The following is a 22,282-nucleotide window of genomic DNA, read 5'->3' on the forward strand; positions in this document are numbered from 1 at the left end:
AATGGTGTTTTTAATTACATAAGGAATCCGGGATTTGGGGGAATTAATGATTAAGCTGTTGGAGGAAATGACCCCAGGTGTGTGTTCCTGTTGTGTGACATTACTCAGCGAGGTTTTATGACCGCTCTCTGTATTTAATGACTTTTAAATGCACACACTCTTAGATGGAAGCCAGAAATGTTTGCTCCAAATGCTCCCTTCAACAGTTTTGCATTGCACTCTTTTAGACAACATTCATTATTAATCATCATTACTGATTTCTGTAGCACTGTTCATTATGTATCAATGTTTTACAGCTAATAAATATATTTAAAGACAATTTAGTGTTGCTGAAAGATACTAGATTGACTCTGCTGTGTAACGGAACTGCTGCCAATTGATTACTGGGAACACATAATACATTTCTAGGAATGTTGCTTCTTTAGAACCCCAACGTTACCTGCATCTCACCCCAAATTGATGTTTGCTTACTTTGATGTTATACGTTATATACCTCAGGAATTCAGCATCATGGCAGTGGCAGACCTGGCCCTTTCATGGGCTGTGTGCACACAGATGCCCCAACCCCCCAGCCCTTGTGCAGGCTGTTTCCGGAACCGGCGGGGGTCGGAGGAGACTTCCCTTTCTCGTTTCACATTGGGCTAGCAGAGGAAGCGAAGCATTTCAGATCACACACACACCTGTTCTGTTCGCATGACCCCCCGTTTTCCATCTGTCCCTGCTATCAGTTCCGTGTGGGGCAGGGTTTATCCACAGCGCCTTGGCAAGCTGTTCCTTATCTGGAGCCAAACCCAAGATAGCAGCCGGGCCCTCTGTGTACCTGGGGAGTGGGGGGCAAGGCAGGGGCATGAGAGGCGCGGGAGGACGGTCGCAGGCTTGGCTCTGTGCGTGCGTGCGAGCTCGCCCGGGAATAAATAGCATCCACCCCCAGCAGGGCTGCTGCTCCATTGCTGGTTACCTGAGCCGGGAAACCACGTGAGTGCCACATCAGCGGCGCTTTTTAGACTGAAAGTCACAGAAAGGAAACAGGAACCGGAGAAGCGGCTGAGGCCGGCCGGCGTGTGGCTTTGGGAGGGCGGACAAGGACTGGGGCGGGCCGCTGGCAAGTCCATTTCCCCGGGGGTTCATTAATCCCCATTCCCCCCCCCCCCCCGGGCGAGCCTGATCCTCGCCGCTGCCCTGGAGGCTGCTGCGGAGCGAGCCCGGCAGCCCGGCCCGCAGGCGCTGGTTCAGCGAGGCGGCTCCCTCCCTGCCGCGCGTTTCCACGGGGCGCGTGGCCAGCTCTGTCTGCGGCGGCGGGAGCTGCAGGGTGGCGGCGGGGGAAGATGCTGCAGTCCCTGGCCGGCTGCTCCTGCGTGCGGCTGGTGGAGAGGCACCGCTCCGCCTGGTGCTTCGCCTTCCTGGTGCTGGGCTACCTGCTCTATCTGGTCTTCGGCGCCGTGGTCTTCTCCTCGGTGGAGCTGCCCTACGAGGACCTGCTGCGCCAGGAGCTGCGCAAGCTGAAGCGGCGCTTCCTGGAGGAGCACGAGTGCCTGTCGGAGCAGCAGCTGGAGCAGTTCCTGCGGCGGGTGCTGGAGGCCAGCAACTACGGCGTGTCCGTGCTGGGCAACGCCTCGGGCAACTGGAACTGGGACTTCACCTCCGCGCTCTTCTTCGCCAGCACCGTGCTCTCCACCACGGGTAAGGGGCCACCCTCCGCGCCCACCGCCTCCTCGCCCCTCTGCAGCCAGGGCCTCTCCCGCCCCCAGGCCCCTCTGCACCCAGGGCTTCTTCATCCCCCTCTGCGCCATGGGCTGCTCTGTCTTCATCTCCCACCCGCTCTCTCTGCACTCAGGGACTGCCCCATCCCCCTGCACCCAAGGACTGCTCCATCTCTCCCCACCCCTTAATCTCCGTGCGTGCAGGGACCATCCATCTGCACCTGGGGCTTCCTTCTCTATCCCCTTCCTGCACCCACAGACTCCTTACCTCCTCTCCAGGACCCTGTATCTCCAGGGCCCGGTATCCCTGCACTAGCACCTCTTCATTCCCATGCTATCTGTCCCCATGGCCCTCTCCATCCTCCTGTCCTCCTTTGCACTCAGGACCTCTCCAGTCTTGTGGAAGGTGCACAGAATCCCAGGGAGAAGAACCCCCTAGGCCCCTTTCTTCCCTTCTTTCTCTTGGGAGCTAAGGGCAAGAGAACCAAGGAAACTCCTTTTCATCCCGAGGTCCAGTCTGCTTATCAAGAAAACTTAAGTAGCAGCCAAGCTGATAGTATTTGCTTTGATGATTTTTTTAGTGTTGCATAATCCAGAAGAGTTTTATTCAAACTGCTGCTTTTTGTCAAGGGTGAACAGAGAGGGTTTCCCTGCATTGCAAAAAGGGTTACTGGGTTTGTTTGTGGGGAGGAGAATAATTGGCAACATTTACTAAAGTACCTGTTCATACCGCTTTGCATTCTTGGTTTATATCTGACATTAGTGGGGGGAGGGGGAAAGAGTGTCACAACTCCTTTGGGGGTCTCAAATCAGTGGTGGGGATTGCAGCCATCCTGGCCTTTTCTACAGTGTTCAGTGGGAAGGTTAGATGGATGGGGGTGGGAGTGGGGATGCTGATATGGAAAAGATAGTGCTTCTCAATCTTACATAAATCAAGGTAGCTAAATTCTCTTCTCATTTGTGAGGGCGTAATACCATTGGCCATCACTCTGTTCCCAGTTACACAAGTATAAAACCATAGTCTCTCCACTGGTGTATGATTTTGGTAATTGGAAGAAAACTGAAAACTTCAGGGGCTTGATTTCACCATATTGTTATGCTGGTGTAACTCATTGAAATCAAGGAGCTTATGCTGGTGTAATATTAGAGTAATGCTGTGGTGAATCAGGACCCAGGTTCTGTCATCCTGATCTCTCCTTATTTAAAAAGTCACCTAGTGAGGCCAAGTGGGTATTAGGTTTCTTTTCACAGTGGAAAAAACAATTGCTTATCCTGTGTAGCTGGAAAAAGAGCACGCAGATAACTAATTCAGCATATGCTTTCACTTTGGGTACTCTTGATATTCATATTTACCGAGTGCCTGCCAACACTGTGTCGTCTACTTATTTGTTTGAACTATGCCATGGTATCTGCCCCAAGATGTTTACTATGTAGTTAAGTTTTGAACCATCTGCCTACTTGTGGGCTAATAGCTCAAACACACTAACATTTTTTTTCTTTAAGAGATACCATCAGCTTAAAATTCATGGCCCAAGGTTCTGAGCTATGTCTGGTGCTTGGTGCAGCTCATGGTGGAGGAATTGAGTGTGGCTTTACTCAGCTTCACAGCCTCTGGAATCTGGGACTGGCCATGGGTCTTTTCCACAAATCTTTAATTTATGCCCACCTGCCCATGGCTCCAAGGGTCTATTCTGGCAGATGGGGATAGTCAGAGTGAAGAGGCGCCCTGGAAATGTCCCCTTTGTGAGGATACTACAGGGGGCCTCTACAGGGGGATACTACAGCTGCTGTGTGACTCTACGCCACCCAAGAATTCCCCTATTTAAGAGGAATTGAAGGTACATTTACAGAGGGATAAAAGACAGCCATGGCTGACCTGGGTCAGCTGACAGACTTGGGCTCACAGGGTCCCAGAACTCCCCAAGCCCAAACATCTACACAGCAATTTTTAGCCCCACAGTCTGAATCCCATGAGCCTGAGTCAGCTGACCCATGCCTGCTGTGGGTTTTTTATCCCTGTGTAGACAGACCCTTGTGACTGAGAGAACTTGTGCTGCCAACACAAATTTCTTTACCCATGTTACTGTAACACTTTACATTCTTAAAAGTGAAACATCTTTAAAAATCCAACCTGTCACTATGGGCCTGATTTTTAAAGGTATTTAGGCCCCTAAAAGTGCAGATGGGTGCCTACAGCCCTGACTCCTACTGAAATCAAAGGGAGTTAGACACCTAGGTGCTTTTGAAAATCCGAATAGGTGCCTAGCCACATCTTTAGGCATCTAAATACCTTTTAAAATCTGGCTCAGTGCCCTTACTTTGGTTTTTTTGCATTTCTTTCCATTTGAAAAATGAAAATAAATGAAGTAATTTTCATATTTGTTTATGTAGTCCCTTTCAATTTAAAATTCCTGGTGTATTATGTTGAGTCTAGAACACTACATGAGAACGTGTATTTGCTTAAAAACAGCTATTTTCATTGGGATTTTTAAAAAGTTGTGGAAATAGTTTTTAGTTTTAGGTTTTATAAAATCTTGCTTTTACAAAATTTAAATTTTGCATCAAATTTAAGTTGACAGTGTCCTTTAAGGGACAGTATAGGTATATGTGCCAGGAATGTTAGACTGATGATTTGAATGGCTGAGTTTTAAGAGATCATTGAAACAAATAAGTGTCCTCTTTCATAAGTGTGAGATGCTTTTGAAAACACCCTTAAAATTGAAAACTTTTCCATTAAATGAGTGTCTTGGTAGTATTTTGGTACTGCTAGAAAAGCTGCAAGTTTAGTAGTAAGCAATTCCCTTTTCTATTAAAGATATCAGCTGATAACGAGGATGATATTTAATGTATCACAGTGTATTTACCTGGTCTGACTCTGATACTTACTGTCAGATTAGAACAAATAGTGGCTGTTTTAAATAAAAAGTTTTTGATGTTAAAAATATGGACTAAGTTATGTGGTTTTTTAATTAATAGGAATGTTTTTATAGTAAAATGTTAAGTATTCGCTACAGAGGTTCGTACTTATCTTTTCGTTTAGTTCTGATAATCTTTGGGATAATAGGAAATGTAAATGAAATGTTTGGCATATATGCAGCTAAACATTTTACAGAAATAAGTTTTTTAAGTTACAAGCAGCATAAGTTTAGTAGCAACATCAGTGATTTTTAAGACGCTAACTGAAGATTTGGAATGATAATTTTAGTAATTTAACACACTGAACCTCTAGTTTTTCAGTAATTGTAAATTTGTCACATACACTGAAGAGTTATAAGCTCGAGTACTTAATTGTGTGGACTTTATGCTGTAACACTACAATGCAATATCTTCATTCCTAATCAGTGAAACTGTGTGTTCTTATCTATTGGAGAATATTAAAATTATGTAAAGTATTTAAGAGCTATTTTTAATCTTCAAATTTATATTTTGTTATACAGTATTCAGATACATTATGGAAAACATTATACATTTTGATATCATTTGATACTTTTTTCTAGTGGATAATCTCTTTATAAAATAAAAATGTTTATCCAAAAAACCCAAAATATGGTTCTTAATAACTTTGGTAAGTTTTACATTAGGGATGAGGAAACGTAGAAAAAGTTCAGCGCCACTCCTATAAACAAAGCAGTGGGATTTGGTTTTGGACTCAGCAGTATCATTTACAGTTCATTATCCTCCCCTCCCAACTGCACATCTGCATAAGGCCTCAAGTGTTTAGCTGATTAGATCACAGAGGCCCTCAAAGGTGCATACTTGAACATACGTGCAGTCATCCCATATATTAATAAACTTTTTGAAAACCCTCTTTTTAATGACCTTTCAAAACTTAGTCAACTGCAGTCTAATGGCATGTAGGTCCAAAACAAGCAGCAGCAATATTTTCTCTGTACGTTTGGAATTAAAATGAATCCATCACTGTAAGAACGGGAGAGAATTGTACTTCTTTCAGTGGGCCGAATCCAATCCACAGAGCTTTGGATGGAATCTTGAAGTGAGGAAAATAAAAACGTTGTTCCATTTATGTTTAAAAAACAATCCATTTTATTATTTTAGTTTGCAGTATATGTACAGGGCCTAGCACAATGGGGCCCCATTTTTCATAGGTCTGTAGGCACTACCATAACAAACATTAATAATATTGCATGTGTGCAGTAGTTCACAATTTGATGTGTTCTGTTTCTTTGGGAATAGCAGGCCTGGTAATTCTGTGAGTATTCAACAGATTAGGGGCTGGACTCTGCAGGAAACTCTCCGAGGACTCTGGTTGGTGTGCGCCTGTTGGTACCTGTACAGAGAGAGTGAGGCCTGGAAGGTAATGCTTGTGCTGCCAGAGGCTGATTTTTTCAGGGAGCTGATCCACACAGGCACAGACTAGACTTCCTTAGGCTAAGGGACGGTAGTGGTGAGGTATCTCGCAACCCTGGGTACCACTGGGAAGTGTCACAGTTGTCCTCTTCACTATGTATTAAGAAACATAACTGTTTTCAACATTCAGAAGTTAAACATTGTTGTACATCTAAACTGTCTTTCTCCTCTTCCCCCAAAACAATAAGGGCAAGCACAGGAAAAAGAATACTAATGCTTAGACCAACCAGTGTATAGCCCTGTGTTGTGAAGAGGATGGTTTTGTATTCATAGAGCATTGAAATGATCATCACTTAAGTAGATAGGATACCCGTTTCCTGGGCTCAAAGCTGACAGGGCTTGTTACATAGCTTTAAACTAAGTAGAAAAAGTATAGAGGGGAAAGATTTGAATTTAACCAAAAAAAAAAAAAAATCTGGTATGTCCTTTCACTTGAACAACGTGGAGATGAAGATGACCTGAAGAAGAAACTAAAAAGGCGACTAATGTGAGAATGTCTGACAGTATTTCCTGGGAATGGGAGAATAAGTCTAGGCTGGCTGACTATTTTTCATTATGAACATGGACACAGGTTTAATTTTCCACTCGGCCAATTGGAATGAGGGGCACCTTGGTTCTTTCCAGCATCTCAGTGTAATGGAGCTATGAGAATAGGTTTTACAAAGTAGGATAATATGGGGTTGTCTTCATTCAGAAAAACAAGGCGGAGGATTGCAGAAGGGTGAAGTGGAACTTTAGTGTGTTTGTAATGCAGGTGCACATACTTCTCTTGGGGTGGAGAGGAGATTTCCTCTGGTCTAGCCAGATCTCCAGTGTGATAATGAGGAGAGTGAGTTGCTACACCTCTACACTGGCGCCGACTTCTGCTCGCGCCGGTGGGTGCTTGACCCCTCTCTACCCCTGGCCCCGCCCCGACTCCCACCCCTGCCCCGCCTCCATTCCAACCCCTTCCCCAAAGTCCCTGCCCCAACTCCACCTCCTCCCTGCCCCTATTCCGACTCCTTCCCCAAATCTCCACCCCAGCCCCGCCTCCTCCCCTGAGCACGTTCCCGCTCCTCCCCCCTCCCTCCCAGAGCTTGCTACGCCGCCAAACAGCTGTTTGGCACCGGCAAGCGTGGGGAGGTAGGCGGAGGAGTGGGGATGCGGCGCGCTCATGGGAGGAGGCTGAGGAGGAGGTGAGGTGGGGAGGGGAGCTTGGCTGCCGGTGTGTGCAGAGCACCCACTAATTTTTCCCTGTGGGTGCTCCAGCCCCAGAGCACCCACAGTGTCGGCGCCTATGCACCACCAGCATGTCTCTGAACCTGGAAGGCTTGATGTTAGCAACGTGGTGAGTGTGTATCAGAATGTCTTCTGGAATTTATCTTGCATTAGCTGTATTTTGGGTGATTGAGTAGGTATTTCTTATATTGTGCTACATTTTAGAGGTATGAAGCATAGAAACAGCGATGTGCCAAGTTAAAATTTCTATTTGGTCCTGAATAAGGATGAGTATGAGATACCAGTAGCTAGATGCTGACAGTGGTCAGACCTCTGTAAATTACTTGATTGGGAAAGGGTCAAGCAGAGGTGCATTTCAATATGGTGAGTTTTGTATTAAGGTAAAATAAATGCTTTGGGTATGGTAGGCAAGTGATATAATCCATCCTTGGTTACAGCTGATATAGTTCAAATATCATTTGACTCTCAAAGACCATTCTTCATTAGGTCTAGTTTTAATTAATGTACTTATTAATGATTTGGAAGTGAAGTTAAACAGTGGATTTAATAACAGAAGATATCAAATTGGGAGTGTTGATAGCACCAGTGAAGACTGAAGGGTAACACAAAGTGATGAGGAAAGATTAGCAATAAAAAAGTTAGATCACTCTTTACCATGATAATGTCCGGGGGGGTGGGGGGCGGGGGGCGCAGGTGAAGGAGAAGGAAAAGTCTCTGCAGTTCTGCTCATGGAGTTTCCCGCATGTCATTCTATCAGGGGTGCCTTCCTTCACCGGTCTTGCTCCCAGTAGCATAGACCCCAAAAACCTGTGCATCCCTCCAGTATCCACGCAGATCCCAGGAAGGCAGTACGAGGCCAAGGCCCTCTGTCTCTGCAGCACCTCTGGCTGATTGCCAGGGACTGGGGCCTGGGCCATGTGGCTTCAACAGAGCTGAGCTAAGAGGATTACAGTTGTCCATAGGGAATCACCTTTTAAAAGGGGGAAGATTCCATCAAGGATCATCCCTGCCAGGGGAGCATCCCTCACTCCCCCTGGCACTCTCACTGTTCCTTGGGGTCCAGTACTCCAGCAGGTAAGCCCACCAAGCCAGTTTGGTTGCTAGTAGTAATATTTCATTAAGTATACTGTTTCTGCTGTCAGACTTGCCATTGTATAATGCCTGCAACTCTGATAAGGAATCAGAGAGGCTTTCATCACCTTCGTGTTTGAGCATTTCAAAGCTTATTTTGCCTTCACCTGGTGCATGCTTTTGCCCCTTATCACTTTTTGGAGTTCCCTCATCCTGAGCTTTTCATTTAAAATAAGAGCCACACCATCCGCCCACCACTTCATCATCTGATAGTTATCATTAAGAAATGTTCTTTTCCTTTCCCTAATTTCTATCCTCTGATCCTCATCATTGCTCGCTTTTTGAAACATGGCAGCCAGAATTTCCACTTTTTCTTTGTTGGAGCTTATTAGTACATGGCCTTCCACTTCAAAGCTTGGTACTGTGTTGCTCTTACTCTTTATTCCAGTCATTTCCCAAAGTTGCTTGTATATCTTTATTTACTTTCCAGCAGTATTGCATCCAGCTTTCTTTCTTTGCCATTTTTTATAGCCCTTGTGCAACTGCCTTACTTTTTTTTAATATGTCAATAAGTCCTAGCAATTGGTGTAGTTTTTTTTTCATTCTTATGCCTTTTTCCTTTCCTTAATGACCTTGTCACATTCTTTGTTTCACCACAGTATACTTTTTACTATCTTTAATTAGGGTAGGTATCTTAGGAATAGCTAGGCTGGCTGTCTTTATAATTCCCTTTGTAATATTCCGTGTCCTCTGCTCACCCACATATTCCTCACTCTGGTGTCTAAAGAGTTTCCAATTTGCTCCTTTTTTTTTTTTAAGGTTCCAAATGCGGGTTTTATTCTTGTCAGCACATTTTTAGGGGCGGCATGGCCGGCGCCAGAATGCCGCCCCTAAAAATGTGCCCCGGCCGCCCTAGCTCACCTCCGCTGCTGCTGCCACGGCGCGCGAAACAGCTGATTCGCGCGCCGCTACTCGCCCTCCCTCCCAGGCTCTCAAACCTGGGAGGGAGGGGGAGATCCCGAGCGGCCACGGCGCGCGAAACAGCTGTTTCGCGCGCCGCTGCTCCCCCTCCCTCCTAGGCTTGAGAGCCTGGGGGGAGGAGGCAGGGAAGGGGCGGAGTTGAGGCGGGGCCGGGGGTGGGGTAATTAAAAAACGGGGGGGGGGGGGGCGGCCAAAATTGTTTTTGCTTTGGGTGGCAAAAATCCTAGAGCCGGCCCTGTCTGCACAGGTTATAAACGTATTGTCTGAGAGACACAGAGTTGTTTTGTATCAGTATTTCAATAAAATTAGACTCACTATTTAGCTTTTTAACCTCTACTTCCAGATTGTTTAGGGTCTCCTTAATGAAGGTGCAGATAGCCCCCCCCCCCCCCCATTTCCTGTTTCTCTGTCATATTTATATATGCCATATCCTGCAATTTTTATACTCTAGTTTTTCTATTAGCCAAATCTCTTGCATATATATTATGTCAAGCTTTGTTTTCTTGTCAATAATATGTTTCTATGTACTATAAGACTATGTGTATTCCAGCTATTAGTCACTCCCATTCTCTTACCCTTCAATATTTCTTTCACTTAGGAAAATATGAAGTCGTTCCACTGATAGGGTGCTAGCTGGTAGGTACTTTTCAGCAGCTTTAACTGTAATTCTCATTTTCACTGTTTGCATTCCTGTCTCAGGAGTACAATTTGACTTCAGTCATAAATGCAATGAATCTCTTATTTTTCTATAAGTAGCACATCATCTGCTTCTACCCCAATATCACTCATTACTTCCTTCCCAGTGTTTTGTTGCTTGCTAATCCCTGTCCCCGTACTGGGTTTTCTTTTTTTCTCCTTTTTTTTTTTTTCTTTTTTTTCTTTCTTTTTCTTTTCTTTTTCCTTTTAGGTGTCTTCTGGCAGCTTCTGCATATGAGATGTTGTTAATGATTTTGGTTTTTATATTTCTCTAGCTTGCTTTCCCTCAATGCATCCTTCATATGCTGAGCTGTGTTTTCCTCCACAGTTAGATCATTTTCAGTCTGTCCATTCCTCACAAATATATGAATAGTCACTTCCACATGTGCCACAGCTTAATTTCCTTTTGCAATTATTTGCTACGTGACCGAATCTTTGGACACCTGCAGCATCTCAATGGAAGAGTATATAGGGCTTAGTCCAGAACATCTGATATCCTAAAGATATTTGCAGTGGTGTTGTAGCCATGTTGGTCCCAGGATGTTAGAGAGACCTTGTATTAAGCTGTGACATGCTCCGCACCCTTCCCAGACCTGAAGAAGAGCTCTGTGTAAGCTCAAAGCCTTGTCTCTTTCACAGAAATCGGTCCAATAGAAGATATTGCCCCATGCACTTTATCACCCTAAAGTTACTCTATCTGGAAGTGTCCTTCTCTTAAGTGTGACCAGCACAGCTATCCCCTCCTCTTCTGCTAGTTACCATCTTGCATGTATCATCTTATTTTCACCTATTCCTTGCTTTATTTCCTTTTCTGACATTCCAAATGGCACACCATATACTACATCTCTCATTTCAGTTAGAAACCTGGGTGGCTCAGCTTATTTTCAGCTTTCCTAGCACCTTTGTCTTAAGGAGCTTCTCTTCTTGTTCTTCTGTTTTTGCTCTTCACTAACAAGTCTCCATCAGGTAGTTTCCTAGCTCGTACTAAACCCTGGTCTACACTACAAATGTATGTCATATAATGATGTTGCTCAGGGGAAAATCCACATCATAGTTATACCGACCTAATCCCCGATGTAGACAGCACTAGGTTGGCAGTAGGGCTTCTCCCATTGACATAGTTACCGCCTCACGGGGAGATGGAGTACCTACGCTGATGAGAGAAGTTCTCCTGCTGGCATAGGAGTGTCTTAACGCCACAGCAGCACAGCTGCAGTGCTGTACATGTAGACAAGCTCTATATCTCCAGCACTTTTTTCTGAACCATTCTGCAATCATCTGGGGGTTGACATCCCCAATCTTTATGCCCTTTGCTAGGGATTTTACTGTTAGGTAATTTTTCCCATGTCCCATTCCTGCCTACCCATTATCTGCTCCTTCTGCTGGCTCTAAAGAATCTACCCTTTTCTTTTTCCTTGTTTGCATCCTGTCTTCCTCAGTGCTTTCTCTAGCCATATTTTCTAAGGCTGGTTTCAGTGTCATTGGCTAGTGTGGGCAGATTGAAGTGATAACAAATCTAGCCAAGCCAACTAAGCTCCCAGTCTGCTCTGACCCTTTATAGCCCCCAGGCGCTGCCCTGCCCTCTTAAGTGGCTCAGCTGGGAGCACTTACACTGGAACCCATTTGTTCCTTAGCATCTACAGGAAAGTATAATTTGTTAGAGGGATTATTTTAAAAAAAAATCAGAGGACCACATGCTTTGCTCTGCTAAGGTCACTTTGCGACGTAAAGCTGCCTTAAAGAAGCAGCTTATGATTTCCTTAGTATGAAGGAATCCTTGTTAATTTCACACCAGTCCTTCCTGGCATCCCCAATGCAAGGGTTTTGTTGGGGCTGTCTGAAGGTGGAGGAGGCAAAGGTAGAGTGCAATGCACTGTGTCAGTATCTGACGGGTTGGATATTACCTAAGCAACCTGCAAAACGGGGCCAGTGTGCTGGCCCCATGATTAGATGAGGAATACAAATGGTTTCAAGGGAGCTCCGTGTACCCTCTTCCCTTATGTGTCCCAACCCTGAGTTCAGTGCAGCTCAGGATTGTGCTCCATGGAAGTTGTGTGCATGTATAGGGAGGCAGAATCATCCATATGAATTTAAAAAATCCATGTTAATAAAGGTAATCGGGGTAATAAAGATGAGACTGGGGTGTCAGAAGTAGAGCTGGAGCAAAGTGATAATTTAAAACCAATAAGTCAACAGGCCCAGAGGATATACAGCCAAGAGTTCTGGGAAGTTTAAGTACAAACAAAAATATGCAATTGCTCATTAAAAATCAGCCACTGTTCAAGAGGATTGGAGGGTAGCAAGTTTTGTACCTATATTTTAAAAAAGGCTCTCTGGATGATCTGGGGAATTGGATATCGGTGATCCTGTCATGGGGCCAGAGCATAACTGGCCCATGAGGATCCTGTGGGCTACACCTGGGAGTAATCAGGTGCTCCAGGGGGTGTCCCTTTAGCTAATTAGTAATGAAGCAGCTGAGCTAGAAAGTGGCTACTAGAACTGTATAAAGGAAAAGTTGCTTAGAAGGAAAGGGAAGAGAGAAGGAGTTCTAGAGAAGCCCTGTGGTAGGCTGGAAGGGGTCTATAGAAGGTGGAGCCAGGCCCTGGCTTCTATTGGGCCAAGCCTTGAATGAGGACTTGGAGTTAACAGTGAGAGAGCTTGCAGGGTCCCTTGGGAAGGGAGGCAGTGTGGGAGTGCCTCTCATTAGGCTCTGGGAAGAGAGCTGCTGTTGGCCTCCAGATCAGAAAATCCAACAGGTGGAAACTGGTTTCTGGGAAAGGAGTAAGAAGGAGAGAGCTGGTAGGACAAACCCATGGGGAGCAGACTAGACTCCTGTTGGGGAAGCCCTGAGTTAGGGCCTACAGAGGGTAGAACAAACCCACAGGGGAGCAGGTTAGGTTTCCATGGGAGAAGTCCTGGGATAGGTCTTGTAAGTGGGAGCAGGGTGACACCAGAGGTAAATTGCTGGGGTCCCTGGGGCAGGGAGGCAGTGTGGCGAATCCTGCTAGAGAAGAAGTGGTTATTAGTTTGACCCAAGAGGGGCCAAAGAAGAATTATTACTTAGGATTTGTTAGGTTTTTTGTTTGTACCTTTTAATTATCCCGTCAGGGGTTTGGACTTTGTGATTTAGCCAGGGGATATGACCTAACGAAAGGCAGATATCCCCAGCACCTTCTGCTGGCTGAGGACCCCTTGCCACCTGTAGCACCCCCTTATGTCAGGGTGTGATGCAGCGAGTCCAGAGCCTTATACCTGTACCTGGCAAATTGACTGAAACAATAACTAACTAAAAATAGAATAACAAACACCTGGAAGATCATGATATGATAGGTTCAAACCAGCATGGTTTCTGCAAAGGAAAATTGTGCCTCACTAATATCTCAGACTTCTTTGACCATGTCAGAGTAGTGGATAAAAGAGAACTGGTTGATGTAACTAATTTAGATTTTTCAGAAGGCCTCTGGAAAAGTCCCTCAGAAAAGGCTGTCTAACAAAACTAAGGAGTCATGGGGTGAGGGGCAAAGTTTTTGTCATGGGTCAAAAACTGCCTAGGAGACTGTAAGCAGAGAGTAGGATTAAATGATCAACTTTCATCGTGGCAGCAGGTTAACAGTGGGATGTCTCAAGGGTCTGTATTATATCCCATGTTTAATGATCTGGAAAGGAGCGTGAGTAGTGTGGTAGCAAAATTTGCAGATGATACAAAGTTATTAAAGTTAGGACTGTGAGAAAGTTCAGAGAGACTTGTACTCCCCATGCATCTAGCTTGTACGAAGGCAAATGAAACTGTCAATAAATGCCAAGTAACACACACTGAAGGGGGGGGAAATTAAACTGGTACACCTTATGGGGATCCAAATTAACTATATCAGCTAAAGAAAAGGCCCTGGGCATTGCTCTAGACAGCTCAATAAAGACTTCTGCTCAATGTGCAGCTGCAGTCAAAAAAGACAGCAAGATACTGGAGTCCGTAAGGAATGGGATGGTGAAAAATACAAAAAAATACTAGAATGCCTTTATGTAAATCAGTGGTGTGGTCTCATTTGGAATGCTGTGCAGTACTGGTCAGCCCATCTCAAAGATATTGCAGAACTAGAGGGCGTTCAAAAAAGGGGAACAAGCTTGATCAAGGGCCTGAAAAAGCTTTCCTATGAAGAAAGATTGAAAAGACTGGACTTGCTGCCCTTAGAAAGGTGATGAATGAGAGGGACATGATAAAAGTACATAAAAACAATGAATTGATAGTCAGATTGGGAACTTCCGTTCTCCCGGTCCAATAACAGAAAAAGAAGGGGACAGTCAGTGAAATCAAAAGTGGTTTTGAAAGGTGGCAAATTCAAAACTGATGGAAATACTTTTTCAGCCATGTGTAATTAAATTGTGGAACTGTCACAAATTGTTAAAGCTAGGTCTTAAGCAAGATTCAAAAAGGATATTGGATATCAAGAATATCCAGAATTATCATGAACAAATTTTGGAAGGGATATTGACTTAAGGGCTGAAGCACGAAGTTTAATCTATAATTAATGAGAGATCAGGATGAGGTCTAATGTGGAGGGCAGATTATCCCACACCCACCTACCACAGGGTTCTGACACCTGGTGCTGGCCATTGTCAGACAGGATACTGGACTCAATGGACCATGGGTCTGATCCAGTCTGGCAGTTGTTCCTAGGTTGCCTTCTTGAAGAAAAAATGTTGCTGTATTGTTAAGATTTCATACACTACTTAGTCTGACAAATTGAGAACTGAAAGAATTCCTATTTCAATGTGAGTCAGTGTGTGTGTGTGTGTGTGTGTGTGTGTGTATATATATATATATATATATATACACTGTATATAGTTTAATTTTAAAAATCCACTTCTCCAAGCATAACCTTTGAAAGGGAATATGGGCACACTCCTCAGCTGGACAGAACACATGAGTGTTGCAGCTGAAGGAAGGGAATGGCAAAGATAGTTCCATGCCAGCTTTATGGCCTCTCCAATCATGAGGCCAGTGAGCAGCAAAATCAGTTTTTGGCCCAAATTAGAGCACCCACGGGGCAGCTTTAACTTCTATCAGCTAGAGCAGTGCTGGTCAGTGACTGATGGAGCATGTAATTTGCCAGCTTCCCCCCCCCCCCTCATCTGGAACCTCCTGACCCTGCCCTGATATGCTCCCCTGCTGGGGGGCAACCCAGAATTTCCCCCATAGTAGGAGAATAATCTTCTATAGCTGCTTTGTCAGCTATAGTCCAGATCCTCAAAGGTACTAGGTGCTTTACTCCCATTGATTTAAATAAGAATTAGGTGCCTAAATACCTGTGGGGATCTAGGCTTATTCACTGCTCCAGTTTGTTGTTTTTATACTTCAATATGTTTTAAGGGATTGCTTTAAGTAATCAAAGGGTCAGTGTAAAGCCAAGGTTCTATTTCCAACAATTTAAGTTTATACATGGCCAGTTAGATTATTGCTCTGGTATTTTGGCTTTAGTTTGAGCTCTGGTGTTTCACTTCTTTAATGAAAGTAGAGGATTAATTTCTAGAAAATCTGACTGCTATTAAAAAGGTTTAAATTGCTCTATTTGTATATTACTTCTTGAAGTCTTGAGCTATTACTATTCTGCTGACATCCCAAATTGGAATTTTAAGCACAATGTTAAGTAAACTTTCAGAGAAGGGTCTCTTGCAAGATCTGCAGACCCAAAATCCTGCAGTTCCTATTCACTCCTTCAGATTTCAGTAGAGTTTGCCTCAGTGAGACATTCGTATAATTAAAGCTACAGATTCCTTTACACCCATAATGGAGAGAGAATTACTGTTTTGACCTCTTTCCACCAATGCTTGAATCTCTTATGCCTCTGTTTTGCTTCTGTGCCACTCGCTTATTTAGAGACTTAACATGTATTCAGGTAATTAAATAACCTTGAACTCTTTCACAGCTGTCTTTTTGCATACTGAGACCTTTGTTTTTCAAGGCCATAAGTATAGGCTGAATTTTTCTGAGAAATTCAGAGTTAGATGTTTAAAATTTTAATTAAAAGAATACATCGTACTGCTCATATTTGGTTGTGGGTTTTTTTTGTAAACAAAAACTTTGCCTAATGATAAAGAGAGAGAAACTAGTTTCAGAATATCTACTTTCATTTCTAAAAGTATATTTAGGTGAATTTTAGATTCAAAATTTAGTTTAAAAAAATTGGAACTTGTGAGGTTGTTTGCAACTTGACTGAAAAGTTTTTTCATTTGTAATTAAATACTCTCCTGCAGTGTTTGCAGCTCAAACACTGAAGCAGTGAGATGCCAATAGACAAGTGCTAATTAAAATCACAAGTGTGAATACAAATAAGGAATTGTGTGTGTGTGTGTGTGTGTGTGTGTGTATGTATATCTATCTATAGATAGATATACACACACACTCCAAAAGTAGAGATTGTTCTTCAACAGTGTAAAAGAGTTGGGGTTCCCCAACTATGAATAAACAAAAACATGTTTTTGTACCTATGGAAAAATAATCCACTGAAAGAGCTCAATCCTGCTACCTTCGAAGTCCATAAGTACCTATTTGTACTGATTTCAATGGGACATGGATCTTGCCCAAAGTGAGAGATGGGCAAGTCTATTTAGGGTGGTGGTGTGGGGCTACTAATGGTCTTCAGGCACAAGTGAAAGAATCTAGAAAAAGGGGTTTTAACGAAAGTAGTATTTCCTCTTTCATTGTTCACTAAAAGTTGCGCAGAACTGATCTAAGGTTTTGTTCATGTGAATTTTATTCCAGCATTTTGTTTGACTTTTCACCCCTGGTTTCTCATACTAGCTGCTTTGTTTTGGGGATTTTTATTCTCATGCTAACTTTTTGTATTCTACATTCAAGTATCTTAAAAAAACAAAGCAAACCACCTAACAGCAATATTTGCCAGCATCATTCTTTTCTGACCCTTTGGGAGCCCAAAAGTTCTATGTTCCCAGGGTTGGGCTCATATATTGGAAAAAATTCAGTAAGCCTCTGGAATGACTCCAGCATGGCTGCCAATGTCCAGCACTGGCAAGTGTCAAATGTCAGACTTCACATTTCATAAAGCAGGCCTGGAAATATGGAAGCAAAAGACAATTTGATTAGCTTTTTATTTTGGATTGTGTGTTTTCAAATTCAGCTTGTACACCATGTGTGTGTACAAGCTAGTAAGGTAAAATATTTTAAATACCTTGGGATTTTTTTCTACAGGAAGTATTTTCCCTCCTAACTATCCATGGGGTGAAATATTGTGATATAAATTCCTCTGGACGTTATGCTCTGTGTATTTGAAGACTGGGTACAGCAGTGATTATTTCCTGCATATCCGAGGTGAACTGATTATTTTGTTTCTGCCTTTTACTGAATGAGACTGCTCGTACTTAGTTAAGCACATGCTTACGCACCTTTTGAATCTGGGCTTAAGTCTCAATCTCACCCATTTTTGTAACATCTGAGCTTGGCTACTGTATCGGACTTTGCTTTGGCTATATGTGACAACCTCCCAGGCGTTTTGTCTTGAGCCCGGCTGACTAGTCGGGTCTTCCTGTTTTTCCTCCTGACACAAAGTAAATCACTGAAAATATAAGGGGTGATATGATCCTGGTCCCTGTACACTTGGTGAAAGGGCTGGAGTGGTGTAAAGAGGCCCTAAAAGACCAGATTCTGGTCAAATGTCCTACAGAAGTCTAAGTATATTATGTCAATGCTATTACCTTTACCAACCAAACTTGTAATCTCATCAAAAAAGGGTATCAAGTTAGTTTTGACAAGTTATTTTCCATAAACTCATGGTGACTGGCAATAAACTGGACATTAGGAAGTTTAGACTTGAAATTAGACGAAGGTTTCTAATCATCAGAGGAGTGAAGTCCTGGAACAGCCTTCCAAGGGGAGTAGTGGGGGCAAAAGACATATCTGGCTTCAAAACTAAGCTTGATAAGTTTATGGAGGGGATGGTATGATGGGATAGCCTAATTTTGGCAATTAATTGATCTTTGATTATTAGCAGGTAAATATGCCCAATGGTCTGTGATGGGATGTTAGATGGGATGGGATCTGAGTTACTGCAGAGAATTCTTTCCTGGGTGCTAGCTGGTGAGTCTTGCCCACATGCTCAGGGTTTAACTGATCGCCATATTTGGGGTCAGGAAGGAATTTTCCTCCAGGGCAGATTGGCAGAGGCCCTGGAGGTTTTTTGCCTTCCTCTGCAATGTGGGGCACGGGTCACTTGCTGGAGGATTCTCTGCACTTTGAGGACTTTAAACCACGATTTGAGGACTTCAGTAGCTCAGACATAGATCAAGGGTTTGTTACAGGAGTGGGTGGGTGAGATTCTGTGGCCTGTGTTGTGCAGGAGGTCAGACTAGATGATCCTAATGGTCCCTTCTGACCTTAAAGTCTATGAGTCTAATTATATTACCCTCCTTTAATTCTTGGAGTCCCAAATCAGCTGCTCCATTACCTTGTCTGGGACTGATGTCAGACTTAAAGGCCTGTAATTACCCAGGTCGTCCCATTTACCCTCTTTTACACCAGGGGCTACAAAGCAACCCAGAATCTGGAGGGTATGGAGATTAATAAACCTTAGCCCCACAGCCCCTGAGCTACAAAATCTGTGCTGCACCACAGTATGGGCTGTAGCCCCCACAGAAAAAAAATAGTGGGTGCTTAGCACCCGCTGGCAGCCAGCTTTCCCCTCACCACCAGTGCCTCCTGTCTGCTGGCGGCCCCGCTGATCAACTCCTCCCCTTCCCACCTGCTGCAAGCAGCTGTTCTGTGGCATGCAGGAGGCACAGGGGGAAGGGGGAGGAGTGGGAACGGGGCGCTCGGGGGAGAGAGTGGAAGGGGGTGGGAAGAGGCGGGGCAGGAGCAGGAAGAGGCGGAGGTGGGGTCTTGGGGGAAGAGGTTGAGTGGGGGCGGGGCCTGGGGCAGAGCGGGGGGGGTTGAGAGCCCCCAGGGTCTGGAGGAAGCCGGGTCCTGTGCAGCACAGAATTTCACGCAAGCTGAAGTATAGGATTCAAATTAAAAAAAAAAATGCTGCTTGTGTTGAGTGGAATGGGCAAAGTAATGCTCTGTTCACCTCTCTGGTTACCAATTGACCGCCAGATGAAGTTCAACGTGCTGGTTGATATATCCACCGTGAATGGTCTAGCTCAGGCTCTCAAGGACTGTCTCACTATCTCCAACCTGCATATGATCAACGTTGAAAAGTGCTAGAAATGTATGTCCCAAGAGTAACTATTGTGGGTACTGTTGGATGAGCTTTCTCATTAATGGCATCCTGTCTCTGCACTTCACTCCATGCAAAAATACAGTTAAGCAATAACTTGATCACTTCTAGAAGGAGCTTGCAAGATGCATCTCTTTGGCTAAGCTTTCCAGACTGATGAAAACCTGGTTTTCTTAATAAGCTGCAGGCAAGGGAGGGGAGGTGGGTGTATGGTGTCTGATCTCCCTTACTAAAATCTTAAATGACTCAAGCCTTTTAATGTGCTCACATGCCATAGTGGTGGGTGTCAAATGAATGCTTGTAATTATAATTGATATGTCTGTAAGCCATTAAGATGACAACAAATTATAAATGCAATTAAGCTAAATTACTCTATTTGTACCAACATCAGTGAAGGCTTAAAGTTCAGGCTTTGATATACAAATATGCAATGAAACTTATGAAATGAGTGCAAAGATTTTTCAGGAATTTTTTTACACTGTTTAAAAATGTGATTTATTTATTTATTTTTAACCTTTAGAAAATTGGGACCACTTAGCCTTCTGGGAATTCAATCACAGGTGCATGGCTGCTTTTGCCTCTTCTGCTTTAATGTGCATAAAGGTGACCTCCAAGTATTTCGGAGTTGAGCCAACTGTAGAGTTCTGCAGCACAGAACTCGCCCAGCAAGGAGCAGAGGAACAACTGTGATTATAATTTTTGTTTCAGTTTTCCTCCATCTCAAGAAGACCCGTGTAATAATTTCATTAAGGAGGAGCAGAGAAGATGGTCTTACCTGAGACCTCAGTTCAGAGAACCACAGGAGCTATGCCTGAAGTTAAGCACATGCTTAGGTACTGACCAGAATGATGCTGGGACATCTTAATTTTTGTACTCAGAGAGCACATTTATACATTATATGCATGTATACTGATTGATCCTCTAAGTGGTGACTGACTAACCTGTACTTCCCTGTGGCAACCCAGCATGCACTATGCTGTGAAAGCAGCTACTGGAGCCAATCTAGTGAGTCTTGGGTGAGTCTTGCGTCTTATTTTATGATACACTTTTGTAAACCTATTTGTTACTTCTGAACTTACCAATGCCAAAGCAAATGGGCCACTTAAATGACTTCCCTTCCTTCTACAATAACTGGCTTCATGCTACAGAGAGACAGCTGTAATGTCAAAGAATGGTGCATGTTGGGATTCACATCAGTGGTAACAAATTAGAAATGTTTTCAGGGACTGGGAAGAAACAATAGATAGCCTTAGTGTTTAGCTTAGTGTTTAGCTATTTGGGACATTCAGTGCAGAAACCTACATCTAGCTTATTTTGCAAACCAAAATATCTGCATTTCACGTTTAAGCTTATGACAGAGCTGTCAAACCTCTATACTGTATATTAAAGAAACAATTATTTGCCTAAATGCAATGGTGCATCAGGGAGCCAGCTGCAGCAGGGCAGCCTCCTACCAACATCCTGGGCACAGCTGATCCTGGCAGAGGCTGCCTCACTGCACTTCCTGCGTGGTGGAAGGATGGAGCTAGCTGCTACTTGACCCATCAGCAGCCAGAGCTCACTGCTCCAGATCTGCTCTGCTCTAATTTCCAGGCCTTGCCATCCCGTCTCTGACTATTAGGCCTGACTACCCATGTCCTGGTCATGTCCCTGGCAAAGTGTGACAATTTGGAAATCTGTCTACGCAACTTATAAATTCAGTTTCAAAGTGGTAGCCAGGCTCCACAGTGGTTTTGGGCAAAATCTGAAACTAAGGCGCCCACCCTTCCAAAAATTTTTCCATAGAAACGAGGTCCTGGTGGGGGCAGGGGAGGTTGGAGCGTGAGCTCACCCTGCTGTGAATTGTTTGCTATATGTATGTATGTATTATATCTAGTTATATATATCTGGCTGTAGTAGGGCCTGCTAAAAAGACCATTGAAGTCAGTGGGAGTTTTTCCAATGATTTCATTGGACTTTGGGTCAGAATCAAAGTGCCTAAGCTAAAAATATATTTCAAAATATTTTTAAAGTTGGAAAAGTCATCACTTTTCTAAACAAATTTTAAAATATGCATGTGGGAGTGTGTGTTCCATGCCATACAGAGAAAGATATGGTCCCTGCCCCTAGGAGCTTACAGCCTAAAGCGAGAGAGACCCTAACACACCGTAGAAATACTTTCACTCTGTTCCGAAGCATTTAGATGCATTATCAACTAATGCCCAATTAAATTTAAGTTTAAAACAGCCTCACATACTTTTCACATACTTTTCATGCCGGAACAGCACACTTGTTGCTATGAAGTTTTACTTACGACTTCCTGGAAATAACAACTTAAAATCAGAATGTTGACTCAACCAGTAATGCAAAATAATCACTGCAAGAATCAAAGGCTTGTAAACATTTGATGACTTAATATGACTAAACTGTTGTAAATCCTAAGAGTTGATGCAGTGAGAAGGAGCTAAATGATGTAACCCAACCAGAATAATTAAACCATTCCTACCTGCTAAATGAAAACATTCCTACCTGCTGTTGAGGGAGCCATAAGAGAATTTATTTTAATTGACTTAGCTGTGTTTGCACATCCATTTAGACATAAAGAGCTCAGTGCTGTGCTCATACATAATAAGTGCAGTTCCAGGTAAGTGAGCAATAAACTGTTAACACCACAGGATGCTGAAGAATGTGCACAACAGTTTACATGCTGGTAAGAAAAGAACAAATCCTGTAGGGGTAGAGGAAGTGTTTGCTGACTCTTTCATTATTGTTCTTTTTGCATTTTCCTCCTATCCATCTACAATTAAAATTGTACCCTGCAGACAGAGCCATATGGATGCAGGAGTCCAGCCTATCTAATCCAATTGCAGGATCAGGGCCTAAAACAGTAAAGTCTGAAAATAATTTCCATCTTACTGAATTTCATATACTTTTATCAAAGCACTGTCTTCATTAGCAAGTACCTTTAGAGATGAGCCCAAACCAAAGACTCTGACCACTCTTTAACTTTTTGGTAATTTGCAACAGAGATCTGAACTTTGT

General features: G+C 43.6%; 1 protein-coding gene across 1 annotated transcript in view; it reads left to right on the top strand.

Annotated features, from left to right (window-relative positions):
* The first annotated feature begins 1,325 nt into the window (after positions 1-1,325).
* KCNK1 (potassium two pore domain channel subfamily K member 1) overlaps positions 1,326-22,282 on the top strand; it is a 39,459-nt gene continuing 18,502 nt past the window's right edge. The window contains exon 1 of the mRNA XM_065401871.1: positions 1,326-1,680. Coding sequence (XP_065257943.1) covers positions 1,326-1,680 — 355 coding nt within the window. The remainder of the gene's footprint in view (positions 1,681-22,282) is intronic.

Source organism: Emys orbicularis, chromosome 3, assembly GCF_028017835.1.
Source record: "Emys orbicularis isolate rEmyOrb1 chromosome 3, rEmyOrb1.hap1, whole genome shotgun sequence".
NCBI classification, from domain to species: domain Eukaryota; kingdom Metazoa; phylum Chordata; order Testudines; family Emydidae; genus Emys; species Emys orbicularis.